Source organism: Lynx canadensis, chromosome D3, assembly GCF_007474595.2.
Source record: "Lynx canadensis isolate LIC74 chromosome D3, mLynCan4.pri.v2, whole genome shotgun sequence".
Taxonomy (NCBI): Eukaryota; Metazoa; Chordata; class Mammalia; order Carnivora; family Felidae; genus Lynx; species Lynx canadensis.
In genome coordinates, this window is record NC_044314.2 from 51,196,618 (window position 1) to 51,215,830 (window position 19,213).

The following is a 19,213-nucleotide window of genomic DNA, read 5'->3' on the forward strand; positions in this document are numbered from 1 at the left end:
CTTGGAAAATATGTTCAACCTCATCAGTAATCAAAGACATAAAAATTAAGACACGATAGCATCATATGCCTATCAAACGTGTAAATTTTTTAAAAAATACAAAATAGTGATAGGAGTGTGATGAAATGGGAATTCTTATATGTTATTAGCAGGAACACAAACTGTTGTTGCCTTTTTGAAAATAGCTTTTGGAAAAGCTATTTGAGGGGCACCTGGGTGGCTCAGTTGGTTGAACAGCTGACTCTTGATTTCGGCTCCACCATCTCCTGGTTTTGTGAGTTCAAGCCCGAGTTGGGCTAGCAGCACAGAGACTGCTTGGGATTCTCTCTCTCCCTTTCTCTCTGCCCCTCTCCTGCTTGTTCTCTCTAAATACATACATACATACATACATACTTAAAAAAATAACAATAAAAAGTCCCCTGCCCATCCTCCAATCTGTATTTGCAAAATTATTTAAAATAGTAAAAATTTAAAAACAATCTTAATGGTTAAAAACAAGAGAATGGTTAAGTAGGTTGTAGCTTAATATCTTCTAAATTAGTGGCACAATTAAAACTGCATGTAACATTCTCTTTGGGTAATATGATCAATCTTAAAGAATAATTAAATTTTAATTCTAAATTATCATTCATAAGGGACATTGTTAGCAGGTCAGTGTATAATTAAGCTTGATATTACAGGATTTGCTGACTGTCCCTTTAAGTTTTGGAGAACTTTTTTTCAAGTTATAATAGTCAAACAATCAATATCTTTTAGCATCTACTAAGTGAAGGCACAAACCCAGGTACTGTGGAGGAGAAAATGATGAATTTGACAAGATTCTTTCCCAAATGAACTCTCTATCCAGCAGGGGATGGAGTGGGAGTTTACAAAACATACATATAACAATGACACAAGGTGGCATGTAGCCAGTCCCAAGATGGGGGCCTTTGGGAACTGAGGAGAGGACACTTTACTTTCAGAAAATGAGAAACTTCTTGGCTGGATATATTTCCTTTTTCACCTTCCTTTCCCACTGGCCTTCTATCCCCTTTCCTGTGCTCTTTCCCTCCCCTCATTCCTTCCCACCCTCTCTTCTCTCTTCTTTTCTTTAAAAAAAAAATGGTTTTCCATTATTTTATTATACATTAATTTTTTCAAAAGCCAAGAGCATTTATTGTATTCCACATTCTGAACCTTTATTCCAAGAAAAAAATACACTGTCCAAAATTATTTACTAATATTTGATTCTTGCTGCTTTTTTTAAAGGTAAGAAGACCTAACTCATCGTACACCTGGCAAGTAGAATCACCTCTTCAGGTACCTCTGAGACCTGAAAATCCCAAATGTATAAAACAATGTAATAAATGTAATACCAGGAAAACATGTCAGTTTTATATTATGAAGTACTATTAATTTTACGTTGAATGACAGATTAATAGCTATTCAAATTGATTTAAAGTAGAATACCTTTTTTAAAAAATCACATGTACATATACTAAATTCTATGGTACATTAGTAGTTCCTTGTATATTAAACAAATATTAAATTGCCAAGATGTCTCTGTTCTATCATTTCTACTACAAATACACCACTTTCTAATTAACGGAGGATACTTCTTTCAATTTGCTCTTGAATTTATAATATAATAATTGGCTTTTTGAAAAAAATCTATAATTCATTTCTTTGTTTAGTAAAACCTGTAACTTATGTATAGATTTTTTTCTGTTGAATACACTTCTGCATGAATAAATTTATTTAACTGCTAATGAAAATTATAACTTTCCTGGGATCTTCTAACAAGACTTTTATCTTAAAATGCTTTGTCTTCAGTGAAGCCACCTTTGGAGTTAGTCATTACTCCCACCATCTCTGTCATCTCAACTCCAGGCTAATATTTCTCTTCTTTGGTCAAGATCCTGAATTTTTTTTTGTTTATGTATTTATTTTGAGAGAGAGAGAGTGTGCATGTGTCCATTTGCACGTGAGCCAAGGAGGGGCAGAGAGAGGAGAGAGAATCCCAAGCAGGCTCTGTGCTAAATGTGCCTTGCAAGCATCATTCTACTTTCTGTGTCTATGAATTTGCCTCCTCTAGGCACCTCACATAAGTGGAATCATACAGCCTTTGGTCCTTGTATGACTGGCTTATTTTACTTAGCATGATGTCCTTAAGTTTCATCCATTTTGTAAAGCAGGGCTCGATCCCATGACCATGAGATCATGACCTGAGCCGAAATCAAAAGTCAGACACTCAACCGACTGAGCCACCCAGGTGCCGCCAGACCCTCACATTTTAAAAGGAACTTCCACTTAAGGAAAGGTCATTTTTCCACAGCTCAGTTCTCTGAAAAACTTCCATCTCCCACTGAAGGTCATAGTCCAGGGGTGAAGCAATCACACATTAGAACTTCAGAATTCTGGAAAGTCATTATGAACACTCGCATTGGTCAATCTTATTTATCACAAGCCTGAAAATGCACAGTCCTGGAAGAGGTGGCATCTCTGTGCACACATGTAATTTTTAAAAAGGAGAGGGCAATATGAAAGGGGCTGAGGTTTGATCACCAAAAATCAGCACAATGAAAACAAGGGATAATGAATAATGGGCACTAGAATTCAAAATTAATGTTTTAAAGAGATGGGGTGTCAGTTTTCAATTCCGTTTTGAACATCACATTACTAATGAATTATTTTTAAAAATAAAAAGGATTGAGGCAAAGAAAAAATAAAAAGAATATCTAAATCCTGGAATGACCCCGTTTGTTCCTGATAAACTTCAATCACATTTTCTTCCTCCATCTCCAGTTCTTTCGGAGTGTGATTATCCGCAATTCTCTCACCTTCAAAGAGGAACCTGAGGCAAATTCATCGAACCCCCTGTCGTTAACAGTATGATTCTTTGAGTTTCTTGAGATGCATTGTCATTTTCACTTTGAAGTGAATCTCACTGCTATCCTGTCCAATGACTTTGAGTTTAACGTATTCTCCTTCCTTTTTATCCCCCCAAGTCCTAGTTGAAGGTTTGCTTCCTGGTCAGACATGGTGGCTATGGCTTCATCCAGGATCTCACACAACCCTGGCCTTGGTAGACAGAACCATGCTCTGGGGTTTATAGAAATCTAGACTTTTTTTTATTGTGAATATATATATATATATATATATATATATATATAGTATATATAAAACAACTGTATTATTTTAACCATTTTTAAGTGTACGGTTCAGTAGCATTAAGTAAATTCACATTACTGTGCAGTCATCACCCCCATCCATCACCAGAACTTTTTTCATTTTCCCCAAATTAAACTCTATACCCATTAAACACTAACTCCCCGTTTCTCTCTTCTACCAGTGCCTTGCAAGCACCATTCTACTTTCTGTGTCTATGAATTTGCCTCCTCTAGGCACCTCACATAAGTGGAATCATGCAGTCTTTGTCCTTTTGTGACTGGCTTTTTTTTGCTTAGCATGATGTCCTTAAGTTTTATCCATTTTGTAGCGGGTGTCGGAATTTCTTTTTAAGGCTGAAGACTATTCCTTTGTGTGGGTGTCACGTTTTTGTTTATTCACTCATTCATCCATGTACACCTGGGTTGCCTCCACTTTTTTGGCCGCTGTGAATAAGGTTGCTATAGGCATGAGTGTACTTCATTGTTTCTTTGTAAAATTACCATAACAGGGTTCTCTTTGAACAAGGCCATACATATTTTATGGAAAATCCAAGATGTCACTTACTTAACCTCATAATTTGAACCTTGGCGCAATATAATAATCAGAGAGTCATTTGCTAGTATATGTCACTAAAGATTACATTGGAAATATATTTGTAGTCAGTCTTTCAAGTTATAAAGAGGAATATAATGAAAGAGAGGACTCAAAACCTTTAAAGCATTTCCCACACAGTGTTGATATTCTACTTGATGGGAAGTCTTGTCAGAGAAAGTTAGACGAGTCAGAGGCAGCCGGTTGAAAATAATTCACTCCAGATGACTATAAAGTTTCTCCTATCAAAAGTGAGGGCTATTAAAAAAGATAGGACACTATTGATAGAATCTTGGGTTCCTTAATGTACTGAAGTCTCAAATAAATAGAGCCTTTTCAACCACATATTTGATATATTTGTCAGACAAGGTGCCAAAAATTAAGTTAAAAAGGGAAACTTTCTAAGCGCCTTTCTAAAGGGCCAATGAACTATGGGAAACTTGTAGACTGAGGAGTAGGAAGAGGGGTTGGTAAGTGGAAAGCAGAGGTCTCGAAAACCTTCTGTGACAAGGCTGACCCAGATTCCAATCCCCACTGCTGTATTTCCTAGGTGTGTGACTTCAGGCAAGATGCTTAATGTCTCTAAACCTCAGTATCTTTACCTTAAAGTAATAGAAGGAATAGTTCTTGTTTTATAGCATAGTTGTGAGAACTACAGGAATTAATCCATAATGATAAGCATTAATAAATGGTAGCATTGATTATAAAGTAATATTATTATCAAGTGCCTGACTCACAGTTGGCTCTCAAAAATGTTCGTTTCCTGCTTCTTTACCTAATTATACCAACATTCTTGAGTTTGCTGTGTAAAGAAAAGAAGGTTTCTTCAGACCAGTAATATTCAAATGTTTTTGCTCTCAAACTTCCTAAAAGGGACATGAAAAAGTTATACTTGCTCTTGTATGTGATTTTTCAACATAAGTTGAAAGAATAGCAAAATTTTATTTTCCCATGTATTGTAAATATTAGCATTTCAAACATGAAATGGTTTCATCTCTCTTTAAAATATATCCAATGGAATCTAAATATCATGGAAATTTGATACCCAGAATCATCCACTTAAACAAATACACAAACAAGTTATTCTTTAACAATGAGAAATTTTCTTTCCATTTTCTCCTTAAACTCTGCTTTTCATTCTTTTTTCAAAGAATTTTATCCTAATGTAATATATTTTTATGTTTAAGCATCTTTTATTGATCAATAAATGTAAGCATTTTTAGGTTTTTTAAAGTTTTTTCTTCCTTCCTTCCTCCTTCCTTCCTTCCTTCCTTCCTTCCTTCCTTCCTTTCAGAGAGAGACAGAGCACAAGCAGGGGCAGGGCAGAGAGACAGGGAGATGAGCCCTGTGCAGGGCTCAAACACACGAACCATGAGATGAACCATGGTTCATGAACCATGACTTCAGACATGAGCTGAAGTCAGATGCTTAACCCAGGAGCCCCAAATTTATTTATTTATTTTGAGAGAGACAGAGACAGCATGCATGGGGGAGGGAGAGGAGAGAGCGAGAATCCCAGACTGCACTGTCAGCGCAGAGCTCCATGAGGGGCTCTAACACACAAAACTGCAAGATCATGACCTGATCCGAAATCAAGAGTCAGTTACTTAACTGACTGAGCCACCCAGGTGCGATTTAGATTTTAAAAATCAAAAATCTGCCCAGAGGAGCACCTGGGTGGCTCACTCGGTTAAGCGTCCAACCCTAGATATCAGCTCAGGTCTTGATCTCAGGGTCGTGAGTTCAGGCCCTGCATTGGGCTCCATGCTGGGCATGGAGTCTACTTAAAAAAAAAAAAAAAAAAAAAAAAATCTGCCCAGGCACAAAAATCTAGGTATCAAATATTCATTCTCAGTTATCATTTGTAATTATTATTTGTATATATTGATTAAAGTAACAAATATACATATCTATGACCATTAAAATATAAAATAGGGGTACCTAGGTGGCTCAGTCAATTGAATGTCTGACTCTTGATTTTGGCTCAGGTCATGAACCCAGGGTCATGGGATGTGGGGTTGAGTCCTGCATTGGGCTCTGTGCTGACAGTGGAGCCTGCCTGAGATTCTCTTCTCTCTCTCCCTCTACCCTCTATATAATTATATATATTATAAATATTTAACAATATTTAACAGAAATAGATCTCTTAATGAGAAGGAAGAGCTTTCCCCCCAATAAGTTAATGTATCCATTGATACAGTTCTTTCCTAGAGTAAGATAGGATTCAGCACCCATACTACCCCTATTTTTTATTTTTATAGATAAAAGTGCTAGGAAACATACTGGCCTAAATGCAGTGGGGGTTGAATGTTCCTTCTCTCAAGGAGGTCTTGCCTGGTGGTAGGACCTAAAGTAGTTCCTCTGTACAATTATCATGATGAGTGCTGGAGTAATGAATTGGATTGTTGAATCACTGTATTGTATACCTAAACCTAATATAACATGGTATGTTAACTATACTGGAATTAAAATTAAAACTAAAACTAATTAAATAAAGTAATTTCTCTGTACCTGCAGTAGCCCTTTACTGAGTTATGCCATCATCATATCATGATGATCGTTCATTTATGGAGCAGCCACTGGGAAAGGAACCATTCTCTATTATCATCAAACCAAGATCCTCCAAGTACCACAGTGGAAAAGGAATCTCCACACAGGCAGGGGAGCCTATGCTCTTTACCTTGAGATTCTCTTTGTGGTATAACTGATATTCGGCTAGAATAATAAACTCAGCTCAAACTGGCAAAAGGAAACTAAACACAGAGGATAACATACAACTGGAAAATCTAGGCTATTTTCTGCCTGGGATCCGCCCCGCGGTTGGAAATGTGTGGAGACACTTTTCAGTTGGGGTGAAGTTGGAGGAATATGTACGTTTAGTTGGCTTTCCACAGGCATGCTAAAGCCCTGCAGTATGCTGGACGATCCTGCCCAGTGAAGAACTCTGCAGTTCTGGCCCACCCAGAACATGCTTCCACATGGCATCTTAGCTTCTTATACCTAGGGCAATGCTCAAGCTGAACAGACAACATGGGTCCCCATTCCTTCCTGAAGTCTGTTTTCTGAGTTAAGGTTTTCTGACCCAGCATGTCTCCTCCCAAATGACCACCAAAAAGAATGCCCACTGCATCTGGTGCTACCCGCCCTGTCCAAATAGTACAACACAATACAGGAGGGCTATCATTCCTAATAGGAGACCGATGACTCTTTAAAACTATTACTATGCTGGGGTTGGGGACACCTGGGTGGCTCAGTTGGTTAAGTGTCCTACTCTTGATTTCAGCTCAGGTCATGATCTCAGTTTGAAAGATGGAGCCCTGCACCGGGCTCCATGCTGACAGCTCAGAGCCTGCTTGGGATTCTCTTGCTCTCTGTCTCTCAAAATAAATAAATAAACATTTTTTTTTTTTTTTCAAATATCGGTATGGGATGGGGTGGGGAATGTGCTGTAGGAGGGGAAAATGAATCTATGCAGACCTAGGAAAGGCCAGCCTAGTACTGTGATGGATGAAATAGATTTAAAATATCTGCTGTTCTGTAACCCAATGCATTTCTGTTTATTGTGGCCTTTGTGAGCACTCATAAAACCAAACGGCAAGAACAGAGACTTTCCAGCTAGAAGTCTTGTGAAATGTTCCCTGAAGCACTTCTTAGTCTGTTCATAGTATTATCCTCCTTCCAATTAACCCAAATGGCCAGGTATTTTTTAAATTGTCTTTGAGATTTGATTTATTCTTTATAGGCTTTGTGTCACATAAAGGGATGCAAGATTGTTTTCACTGAGCGGATTAGGCAGAGCTGCACATGAAAGATATTCACCTCTTGCTAGAACTTGTGTTTCAATTACAAAAATTTTAACCTTGAGTTTGAGAGGCATATGTTAGCAGAAAGATGTGAGAATCTTGCACAGCCAATACATTTGAGATAACCCGGGGAGAAAAAAAAAGAAAAAAAGTTGGCTTTATTGAACGGAAAGAAATAGTGTTTGGTATGTTTCATTCAGTGCCAACATCTTACTCTTCATAACCCAAGACCCAGCAACAAAAAATACATTCAGCATCTACTATGTGCTAAAAAAAACAGTTGTTGATTCAAAAGACTGCTTGTTGAAATTAGTCAGAGAAAGACAAATATCGTATGACTTCATTCATATGAGGACTTTAAGATACAAAACAGATGAACATAAGGGAATGGGAACAAAAATAACATAAAAACAGGGAGGGGGACAAAAATACAAGAGACTTAAATATGGAGAACAAACAGAGTTACTGGAGGGGTTATGGGAGGGGGGATCGGCTAAATGGGTAAGGGGCATTAAGGAATCTACTCCTGAAATCGTTGTTGCACTATATGCTAACTAACCTGGATGTAAATTAAAAAAATAAATAAATTTTTTTAAAGACTGCTTATTGCATGTCCATGTATTAGTACATTTTATTTTTTTTAAAGATTTTCTTTTTAAGTAATTTCCACACCCAACATGGGGCTGTAACCCACAACCCTAAGATCAAGAGTCCCATCCATGGTCTGCTGACTGAGCCAGCCAGGCACCCCTCCTACATTTTAAACTAATTATCAAATTGCTCTTACCCAACAGTGTTTACATTAGAAAGATTTCACAATAAGTGAAATTTTGCTGTCAAAAACTTGAGAATGGCTGGCTGTCATTAATCAAGTAAAAAAATGGGCCTATTCCACTTCCTCCAGCTACTGGCCTTCGGTGAGGATAGGGAAAAACGGGAAGGCACAGCGCCTGACAGCCTGGTCAAATAACAGGGTTTTGTTTGTTTTTGATTTCATGAATACGTGAGGACTGTTCCAGGCTCCTCTTAGTATTAAATGGCGCGGTGGGGGCTCCTGGGTGGCTCAGTCGGTTGGGCGAATGACTTCACCTCGGGTCACGATCTCACGGTTCGTGGGTTCGAGCCCCGCATCCGGCTCTGTGCTGACAGTTCAGAGCCTGGAGCCTGCTTCCGATTCTGTGTCTCCTTCTCTCTGCACCTCCCCTGCTCGTGCTCAGTCTCTCTCTGACTCTCAAAAACTAAATAAGTTAATTTTAAATTTTTTTTTAATAAAAATAAACGGCGCGGTGAACGCGAAACTTTCTAACCAAAGTGGCCTTTTTCAGCCAATGCACCAAGATATGGTACTTAGGTTGTTAGCATTTAAAGGCGCTAAACACCGCAGCTTCAGGTTTCTGGCACGTTTCCCAGAGCGCGCGCTCTGCGCAACTTGTGGCTCGGCACGCCCTTGGGACGCCGGGAGCCCCAGGGCCGGCCAACGTCACGAGGCAGGAAGGGGCGGAGTCACCGCAGCGGCGGCGGGAAAAAAAGCGCGCAGAACGGTCTGGACCTACTAGCCAGTTGCGCGCTGCTCGCCGCCGTCCGCGTCTTAGACCCCGCAGCCTGCGTCCGCGCCATGCCCGCTCCCGGCTCCGAGCTGCAGCGCCCGCCGGCGCAGCCCGCCGAGCAGAAGCGGGGCGCCGAACCGCAGCCGCAGCCGCAGCCGCCACCCCACGGGGAGCTGCAGTACCTGGGGCAGGTGGAGCACATCCTGCGCTGCGGGTTCCAGAAGGATGACCGCACCGGCACCGGCACGCTGTCGGTGTTTGGCATGCAGGCGCGCTACAGCCTGAGAGGTGACCGCTGCGCGCGCCGGGCGAGTGGGCGTGCGCACGGGTGGGCTCCGAGCGGCCTCTGGAGGAGCGCCCGGGAGAGGCTGGGTCCCGCCACCAGCCTTTAGTCCTAACCTCGATCCTGTGAGCTCCTTAACCCCCGTGCTTTGCAGACGCCAAAACTGAGGTTCGGGTTAGAGAAATGATTTGCGTAAAGTCACGCGGACGGGAGTGACAGAATTGGGAGATAAAACCACGTCTTTTGGCGCCAAGGCCTGCGCATCCCGGTCACGCTCTCTGCCCCAGAGCGGACACGGGCTGGTAGTGCTGACTTCATACCAGAAAATGGGAGAGGATTTGCCTGGGCTTGACCACGGACTTGGCTTAGAGGTTGCCCTTTTTGACTCCTCCTTTCTACCCTCCCCGCCCCCACCCCCTGTGTTGGCCCTTTGGTTTTGCAGTTTTAAAAAATTGGAGCGAAGGAATATGGGCGGGTCAAAGGCGGCCGGAGTAGAGAGTGAATACAGAAGCTGGGCGGGAACTTGTGGTTCCTGACCATTTTTCCGGTCTGGTCCTAACGAACCAGCTTTCCTCTTAAACGTTGAAACAGGAAAGCGAAGAGTTCGAGTAGAAGTTCTTATTCCTGTTTTCCTTCAAAACAGGATGGCCCCTGGGAAGTGTCTCTTGGGGGTTGTTAGAGTCAGGCTTTCAGGGGACAAAGGGGTGGGGTGGGGGTGGGCACAAGACAGGTATCCTTGACACGGGTATGGAGATGGTTTTAAGTAGGGAGACCTATTAGTGAAGGACTGTGGTGGGCAGGGGAGGACCCACACTTAACCCCACACCCATTTTAGATACTGGAAAATACCCAGGCTGCAGTGACAGAGGAATCCACCCTCCTGCCGCTCCGCACAGTGGCCTCCAGTGACCCAAAGACCTAGCTTTTACTCCAGCCCTTCTGCAAGTTCCTTCAGCTTCCTCCTATACTTAAAATGGAGGAAATAGTGCTCAGTAGGCAGTACTGATAAAAGTACTTGAAAAAAAATCTGTCCTTTTTACATGTATAGCAACTATACAATTGATAAGGTGAACTGAATAGGTACCACATTTAGAGATAAGCTTTTATATTTTGATCTGTTGCTTGATGCAAGCTTATACATTCCCTCCTGGTGCCTATAAAATGGTGATCTTAAGGATGCTTCAAACAAGGTTGTTTTGTCATGCATATCAAGTGTTTAAACAGTTATTATTTTTGGTACACTTAAATAATAGAGGTTAATTTGCTTTGCAGATAATTAATAACTATTCTTTAGCTTTGGCCAGTGTGATATCTACTGTCTCCTGGACCTGAGTAAGTTTTCCCTGGCAGGATAATCACGGAATAGCCCTGGGAGCCTTCAGCCTTTGTCCTAGGGCACATTTTGTGTGTTGTCTTCACACTTCTCTGAAGGATTCACACTAGCTGGCAAGTGGATGTAGTTCTTTCCCTGTCCACATGGGCATCCTGCCTGGCCAGTGTTCCATCTCAGTGTGGAATTCCTGTGGTGGTCAAGGGATTCAGGAGGGCAGTCTCCTCTGAATTGGGTCACTGACTTCGCTGTATCCTGTGAGATCCACCCTGGTCTGGGGTACCCACGTGACTAGAGTCAAAGTTTCCTGCTTGCTCCTGTGGTCACTCAAAGGCCTGTGTCCTGGGGCAGTTTTCCTCTACAGAGAAAGTTGGATGGTGTCTTCTGTTTTCCCATCTTGAAATTATCTGGCAAACTGTTTTTCAGATGAATTTCCTCTACTGACAACCAAGCGTGTATTCTGGAAGGGTGTTTTGGAGGAGTTGCTGTGGTTTATCAAGGTAAAGAAGCTGCTGCTATTGGGAATCAACAGTCTGTTCTCAACCCAGCACCAGCAAGATCCTTTAAAAAGTCAAATCATGTCATTCTTCACCTATAGCCCTTAGTGGCTCCCATTTCACACAGTAAGAGCCAGGGGCCCCTGTCCCAGCTCTGGCTTCAGCTGGCTTGCTGCTCACTCTGCTCCACCCACCTGGCCTCTTTACTAAACTTTGAGCACATCAGAACATTGCCACCTAGGGCTCTGGAACTTGCCAGTCCTGTTCCCTGGAGCCTTCCCCTACATGCAGCATGACTCACTCCCTCACCTCCTTCAAGTCTCTGCTCAGTGGGCCTTCCCTAACCTTCCCATCTAAGACTGATTATCCCCCTCTCCCTCCCCGACATACACACACCCTCCTCCTACCCTCCTTTGTTTTTTCTGCAGAGAAACATCATCAGCTGATGTATGATGTGTGTCCTCCCCTTTCCCCCCTGGAAGGGGGAAAGTAGACAACAAATGAACAAGTAAAATGTATTAGAAGCTCCATGAGGGCAGAGAATTTGTTTTTTCCTGTTCACTTTTTATCCCCTGGGCCTAGAACATAGCCTGCCATATAGTAGATACTCAACATAGATTGATCACTGAATATGGATCCCAACCATGTTCTCATATTTGTATAAGCTAGAATGATCTCTTGAGTAACAAGCTATACCTCTTCTGAAGAGCCAGGTAGGTACCTTGGGTAAGGGCTAAGGTGCTGTGATGATGAACAGCTTCCTCTTGCTCTGTCTCCTGGTCCAGGCTGGTAATATTCTGGCCAGTGCTGGTTAGAGGGTGCCTGAGGAGATGGGCTCAGTTCTGGGCTGTGTAGAAACCGGGATCCCTTCTACAGAGCACTCTGTGTGGCTTGTATGATCTTGGGCCAAACCAAACTCAAGACTTCCTACTGCATTTTAGAAAGGGTTTAGAATTCGATCCAATCCAGTCTTCCTTAGTTCCATGTTCTTTTTTTAAATTTTTAAAATTTTTTTTAACATTATTTATTTTGAGAGAGCACAAGCGGGGAAAGGGCAGACACACACACACATACACACAGAATCCAAAGCAGGCTCCAGGCTCTGAGCTGTCAGCACAGAGCCCGATGCGGGGCTCGAACCCACGAATTGTGAGATCATGACCTCTGAGCCGAGGTCAGATGCTTAACCGACTGAGCCACCCAGGGGCCCCTGCTTAGTTCTATATTCTCGAGGCATTTTCTTCCATGTTGTCTTCTCTCAGCTGACAGTGAGTGTCTAGTTCCAGGCACGTCATCAGAAATCTCAGAAGATGACATTTATAAACCATCTAGTGCCCAGTCTGAATGGATATAAAAGGGAGACATTTGAAGCAATATGGGAAAGATAGAAAAATGACGTCTTGGAGGTGGAAAAAGTATAAACAAAAACAGAAGGGAGGAAACGAGATGCTCAGAAATAAATGCAGTCACTTGTTTTAATTTAGCGTGAATTCAGGATTCTAAGAACCCTTTACCAGGAACGTGTCAGGCTCCCCTCTGATAGAGTTGCTCCCTGAGTGACTGGATGAAACACAGGAGTCAGAATGAACCTGCACTGCTGCTGGCATCCGTGGGCAGGATGGAGAGACGGGGTCTGTGCTGAAGTTAGGATCTGTGGTGCACTGAGCACTTTGTGTCCTCTACCCTCACACTACTGTGTGTGGGGAATACTGAGCTCTTATGTGGATGGAGATAGCAAGGCCAGGGGGTCAGGGAGCTGTCAGAGAAGGGTCGTGGAGGGCAGGCACAGAGCCCCGGTGTGTGTGTGTGGCACCACAGCCTTGTTTGTCCCCATTACAGCATGTTCTACCCAGAGGCCGTTGAGATCTGTCTGTGACCTGGAGGCACAATCAGGACATAGGTTAGGATGATATGGGCCACATCTGATGAGATTAAATATAAGAAATAAACATGGGCTCGTACTTGGGAAAAAACAAAACACCACCTTAACTGCATATATAGGTTGGGGTAAACATAACTCGACAGTGGCACATATAATGCGGATGATAGATTTGCAAGAAAAGCTGATACCGATTACACCAATTAGTGAAATAGCCTATGTACCAACCAGGTCTAAGATACACTGAACAGACTGCAGGTGAGGCATTAAGTGCATTTTGGGGGATCACACTTAGACACACATTTTGTTAAAAAGCACAAGACTGGGGCGCCTGGGTGGCGCAGTCGGTTAAGCGTCCGACTTCAGCCAGGTCACGATCTCGCGGTCCGTGAGTTCGAGCCCCGCGTCAGGCTCTGGGCTGATGGCTCGGAGCCTGGAGCCTGTTTCCGATTCTGTGTCTCCCTCTCTCTCTGCCCCTCCCCCGTTCATGCTCTGTCTCTCTCTGTCCCAAAAATAAATAAACGTTGAAAAAAAAAAAAAATAAAAAAAGCACAAGACTGTTAGGCGAGGTGGGAATAATGAAAGGATTTGGAGGTGTTTAATCTAGAACATTTAGTTGAGAAGAATAGGAGAAAAGATTTGAAAGGGTAATAATTCCAAGAATCACCTGTCCTGGAAGTGATACCAGAAAACTGCCCTAGAGGCCCTCAAAAAGTCAGCTGGACTGGCCTTTAAAGATGGGATGTCCAGCTGTGCAGGACGTGTGAGTGCCTGTCCCTGGTGTGTTAGCACGGGCCAGAGGCCTAATTGGTGGGAAGCTCTTGGGCTATCAACTCCTTATGGCTCAGTTCACTTGGATGCCTTCTCTGTTGTCCTGTCTCTTCCAGGGATCTACAAACGCTAAGGAACTGTCATCCAAGGGAGTGAAAATCTGGGATGCCAATGGGTCCCGAAACTTCTTGGACAGCCTAGGATTCTCCAACAGAGAAGAAGGGGATTTAGGCCCAGTTTATGGCTTTCAGTGGAGGCATTTTGGGGCAGAATACAAAGATAAGGATTCAGGTGAGAAAACAGAGCAAAGCCTTAATTTCCTGAGCATCTGGTATAGCATGAGTTTGCTCCATTGTTTCTAGTGAAGTTGGGGTTGTAAGAAGCCAGTCTGAGGAGCTGATACACATAGAACTTTGACCTTGTGAGGTCAACACTCTTGGTTGTTAGTTTTTATTGGGTGCTTGGTACTTTCTGTAGCTTGTTTTGCTAGCAGATAGTTGGTCTGCTGGTTGGTCAGTTGGTTGCTGTGTTGGGGAATAAGGTAGGAGTTCATCTGGGGGACAAAAAGAACAAGGATCGCCTTGTGGTGGCTTGATCTCCCTTTTTGATACTGAGCCACCCAGCACCCTGTAGGTGGAGCTTATGTAATAGCAGTTGTTGGGTTACCCTCTTCTCCCTGCCCTCCTGGGGTGGACAAGAAGATGAAACATCTTACTCCTGGATGGTGACCTTCCTCAGTCATTTGGTGGCACCACCTGCCCCAGTCCTTTGACCCTGTCCTGCTTGTCCATAGGCCATGCGTTGCAAAAGCAAATGCCTACCTCCTCAGGGTGTGTGTGTGTGTGTACACATACATAGGAAGTAATAGTTTGCTAGCTGGACAGAAACCACTGACAGCACCTGTAGATTTATGTAAGTACCACAACCAAAATCTAGAACTGTGCCATCATGGTGCATCTTTTTTTTTTTTTAATCTTTTATTTATTTTTGAGAGAGAGTATGTGAGCAGGGGAAGGAACAGAGAGAGGGAGACACAGAATCCAAAGCAGGCTCCAGGCTCTGAGCTGTCAGCACAGAGCCCAATGTGGGGCTCGAACCCACTAACCGTGAGATCATAACCTGAGCCAGAGTCAGATGCTCAACCAACGGAGCCACCTAGGCGCCCCTTTTTAATCTTTGTTATTACTTTTTCTGAAGCTGTGATTGTGACAGAACTTTCTTCTCTCCAAAATTAAGAGCTGCTAGACCAGAACCTAGTCTAACACCAATAAGTGGAAGTTTAACCAGAGTGAATATAAAGCTCCACATTCCTCAGACTTTTCAGCTTCCAGTTCCATTTCAGGAAGAAGGCAAGGAATTAAAGTCCAGAGACCAGGAATGGGAGAAAAGTACAAGGTGGTGTAATAGTTAAAGAGGTTTCCTGATGTTTATGGATCAGCAGGGGTTTGGCTGCTAAATTTTAATTTTAGATGTAAATAATGCTAGATCACAGAGGGGAATCCACCCACAGTCTTTTGTTAGTATGTTCCACAGCAGTAAAGTGTGACAAGAATGGTTGATGGGTATAGAGACAGTCCGTGGGACCACTGGAAGAAACCGATTGCTGGGATTGGAGAAGGTTAGGAAGGGGAGGGGTTGCACCATGACAGACCGAATATTTAAAAAAGACTCATAGAAAAGAAAATAGACTTTGTTATGGCTCCAGAGAATAGACCTAGGAGCCCTGAACTCAACATCACCCCACGAGAGCTAAGCAATTTGTAGAGTGGATTAGATACCTTGTAGTGTGGCCACAGGGGGGCTGTGGTAGGACAGTGGTGGATGGCCTCTAAGGTCATCTCATAAGATCCTGTGATTGATATGTGGACATGTCTTCTCTTTTTTGACGATTCTACAGATTATTCAGGTCAAGGAGTAGATCAACTGCAAAAGGTGATTGACACAATCAAAACCAACCCCGATGACAGAAGAATCATCCTGTGTGGTTGGAATCCAAAAGGTTGGAAGCATCCCAATTATTGTCTTGTGTCCTAACTGTAACATTAGCCCAAAGGGAAGCCATGTAGCTTTGCATGGAGGCTACCGAGAGGAGGCTGGATCCTGGGAACCACCACCCTCAGCTGCATGGCTGATATGACCCTGGGCAGGTCACACTTGGCCCCATTTTCACCTTCAGATGATGGGGTTGGATGCAGATGATTTTAATGTGTGTATTTATACTTATTCTTACTCCAAAGAGGGCTTTAAATTACCTATAAAAATACACCAAGGATTTTAACAGTTTAAATTGGGGCAGATGAAGTTTCATGTCCCTGCCACCTGGCTGTTAACATTTTAACAGTTATATTATAAAATTAAACTGACCAAGATGTAATAAATATTACCCAGAGTCAGATATTTGCTTTTATAATAGAGACTTTGAATACAGGAGGGTGTGCCTGAGATGCACACCTGTGGTCCTTGTAAATGAATGAATTCCTCCTGTACTTGTAGTTTGGTGCCATGAAGGTAGCACAAGTAATTTCCGCTTGGATCAAAGAGTGTTGCTTCAGTTGTAAATGGACATCTGCAGAAGTCTTCTGTTGATGGATGGGTCACCGTAGGCGTTGTTCCATCCTCAGGATTGGAATGGTCTGCTCTTAACATAGGGGGAGGTGTGGGTCATGGGGGGTGGGGTCACTGGCCCAGTGGCTTTTTCTCATGATCTCCCCCATGTGAGTTGTCTTCTGTTTCTCTGTTTTACTCTGTGTATAGCTGCATTCTTTAAAACCACCAACTCCTCATTTTCCTTTGTGCTGGCTCCTCAGATCTTCCTCTGATGGCCCTGCCTCCGTGCCATGCTCTTTGCCAGTTCTACGTGGTGAACGGTGAACTGTCCTGCCAGCTGTATCAGAGGTCAGGAGACATGGGCCTGGGTGTACCCTTCAACATCGCCAGCTACTCCCTGCTCACCTACATGATCGCACACATCACAGGCCTGAAGGTGAGCTGCTCTCTGGAAGGAATGATTGCTACCAGCCTAAAGCACTGAGCTCTTAGATTCTTCAACGTGGAAAAATTAATTGCAGAGTATTCAGTGTCTGATTACTTTTAAAAAATGTGCTCTAGGTAATTAAGAAATGAACTTGCTCACCTTGCAGCTTCCCATGGAGCTTTCCTGTCTTTGTGGTCTGTATAAACAAGCAGGTTTATATAGTTTATAATATAAGACAACTCTTATGAATACCACCTTTTCTCAAAAGCTACACTGGTGAAATTCTTTTCTAAAAAGCCTTGGAATGTCTGCATAGTGTACATAATATGCTTTCAAATGATGTGTTTTAAAGGAATTGAAACTAAAAACATTTACCATTTTGCTTGCTCCTGTGCGATTTAGCCTGGTGACTTCATACATACTTTGGGAGATGCGCATATTTACCTGAATCACATTGAACCGCTAAAAATGCAGGTAAGAATGATACCGGTCATGCTTTGGAGTTTGGTAACCTCTCTTGATAAAAGGCTGCCTTCTAGAACATCCCTCATATAACAGCCCTTCTGCTCTGTGCTGTGGCAGATAAGATGGACTGTTCCAACTACAGGGCTTCAGCTTAGGGATGGTGGTGGGCAGGGACAAGGTGGACACATTTTAGCACCCACAGACACTTAACAGTGCTGGGAGGTACTAGATAGCGGGACCAGAGAGGGAGAGCCCATATTTGGACCAGTGGGTTTGGGACCTTCCCAGAGGTAGCATTTTCAACTCATATTTTTACTTGAAGGAAAATTTAAATGCAGATGTTTTCCCGTCATATGAAATACCATACTTAGGTATTAACTTTCAAAAGTCTGTTCAAATCCTGAGTTATAGCAGCCAACAAATGATTTTAAATGGCAATTAAAAAATGAGTTGTCTAGGGGTACCCGGGTGGCTTGGTTGGCTGAACATCTGACTCTTGATTTCGGCTCAGGTTGTAATCTCATGGTCATGGAATTGAGCCCTGAGTGGGGCTCTGTGCGGGGCATGGAGCCTGCTAGGGATTCGTCCTCCGTCTCTCTGCCCCTCTCCTGCATCCACACGTGCTCTAAGAAAATAAAATTAAATAAGTCCAATGCTTAATGATCCCCAAGAAAAAAAATTTTGAACCGAAACCCTTTTAGCCCCTTCCAGGTGAGATCCAGGTTTTGAAAGTTCCTCCTTTGAAGGAGTTTAGCTGCTTTTGTTTAGAGGGTAACTTCAGGGTTTACCCAGTTGCCTCTCTGGCTGTCTGCTCCAGTCTGGACAGAATAACGTGAGGTTGTAACCCGTGTGCCTGCCCTCAGTGCCACCATCTGTTCATGCCAGGAACACCAGCTTGCATCCCTTTCTGTTGTCAGATGTCACATCTTACATTGCCCTCACTGCCAAGGACAGTTGGGATACGGATTTGGGGACTCATACTCCCATACTGAGCACTGTAACTTCTGAGTAGTTACGGATTTGAAAGTAAAAGATTGCATCCTGTCCTTAATAAATTTACCAAGAACAGCCAATTATGAGATGAGCCACAAGGCTCCACCCGATGTGATTCCACATAATATCCTTCAGTCCCCACTTGTGGGAGAGGATCAGTTATATTCCAGTAGTGTTGCATAAGCAGGGACAGGTGTCCATACTATTACAGTCCTATGAAATAATATTTTGTTGATAAAATACTGTGTACTTGTCTCAGAATTAAAGCAGCTTGCACCGATAATGGCAAAATAACGATTTCCTATTATTTTTAGCTCCAGCGAGAACCAAGGCCTTTCCCAAAGCTCAGAATCCTTCGAAAAGTTGAGACAATTGATGACTTCAAGGCTGAAGACTTTCAGATTGAGGGGTACAATCCTCACCCCACTATTAAAATGGAAATGGCTGTTTAAAATGCTTTTAAGGGAGATACCGGAAAGATACGGATTCTTGAGGGATTAGACTGAATGCCCGGATGAAAGGTGTTTCACCCTAAAGAAAGAACGAACTAGGTCAGAAGTCTATTGGTGACCGGCAGTTACACTTGATTAGCTTTTGAGAATGTTGCCACTGGCCAACAGTTCTCTTACTAACAAACGACCTTGAGTTTGGTTAACTCCCTGGGGATGTGTGAAACTGCCAAGATTAGGGATAAAGTAAGGAGAGTAAAAATTTATATGCTCTTAAAAAGTGTACCTGCATTTCAATCCCACATTTTTATGAAGCTCAGTGCATTTCAATTACATGAAAACTATTCCCCCAGATTTAAGCAAGCTGAATAACACCAGCATGCATGATAATGTACAGTTGTAGTTATGAACATTTAAAGTTACTTGCTTTATATATTGCTATAATAAAGGAGTGTTGTGCATTCATCTGGTGTTTTGTTTT

At 42.7% G+C, this 19,213-nt stretch overlaps 2 protein-coding genes across 2 annotated transcripts; one reads left to right on the forward strand and one right to left on the reverse strand.

The window, feature by feature from the left end:
- Positions 1-1,287: 1,287 nt before the first annotated feature.
- LOC115528034 (small ubiquitin-related modifier 1-like) lies at positions 1,288-9,161 on the reverse strand. The gene is given in 3 exon segments (XM_032595335.1): positions 1,288-1,312; positions 2,735-3,014; positions 9,098-9,161. Coding segments are annotated over 3 exon segments (369 nt in total).
- Positions 9,074-19,197, forward strand: TYMS (thymidylate synthetase). Its single transcript, XM_030336387.1, has 7 exons — positions 9,074-9,379; positions 11,131-11,204; positions 13,968-14,142; positions 15,749-15,850; positions 16,659-16,834; positions 17,228-17,299; positions 18,598-19,197. The coding sequence occupies exons 1-7, from the start codon at positions 9,160-9,162 to the stop codon at positions 18,733-18,735; spliced, it is 957 nt and encodes a 318-aa protein (XP_030192247.1). The 5' UTR covers positions 9,074-9,159; the 3' UTR covers positions 18,736-19,197.
- Positions 19,198-19,213: the final 16 nt, after the last annotated feature.

Coding starts and splice junctions, on each gene's coding strand:
- TYMS (XM_030336387.1), top strand. CDS start 9,160: ATGCCCGCTCCCGGCTCCGAGCTGCAGCGCCCGCCGGCGCAGCCCGCC. Junction 14,143..15,748: donor ATACAAAGATAAGGATTCAG/GTGAGAAAACAG, acceptor ACGATTCTACAG/ATTATTCAGGTCAAGGAGTA. Junction 17,300..18,597: donor TTGAACCGCTAAAAATGCAG/GTAAGAATGATA, acceptor TATTATTTTTAG/CTCCAGCGAGAACCAAGGCC.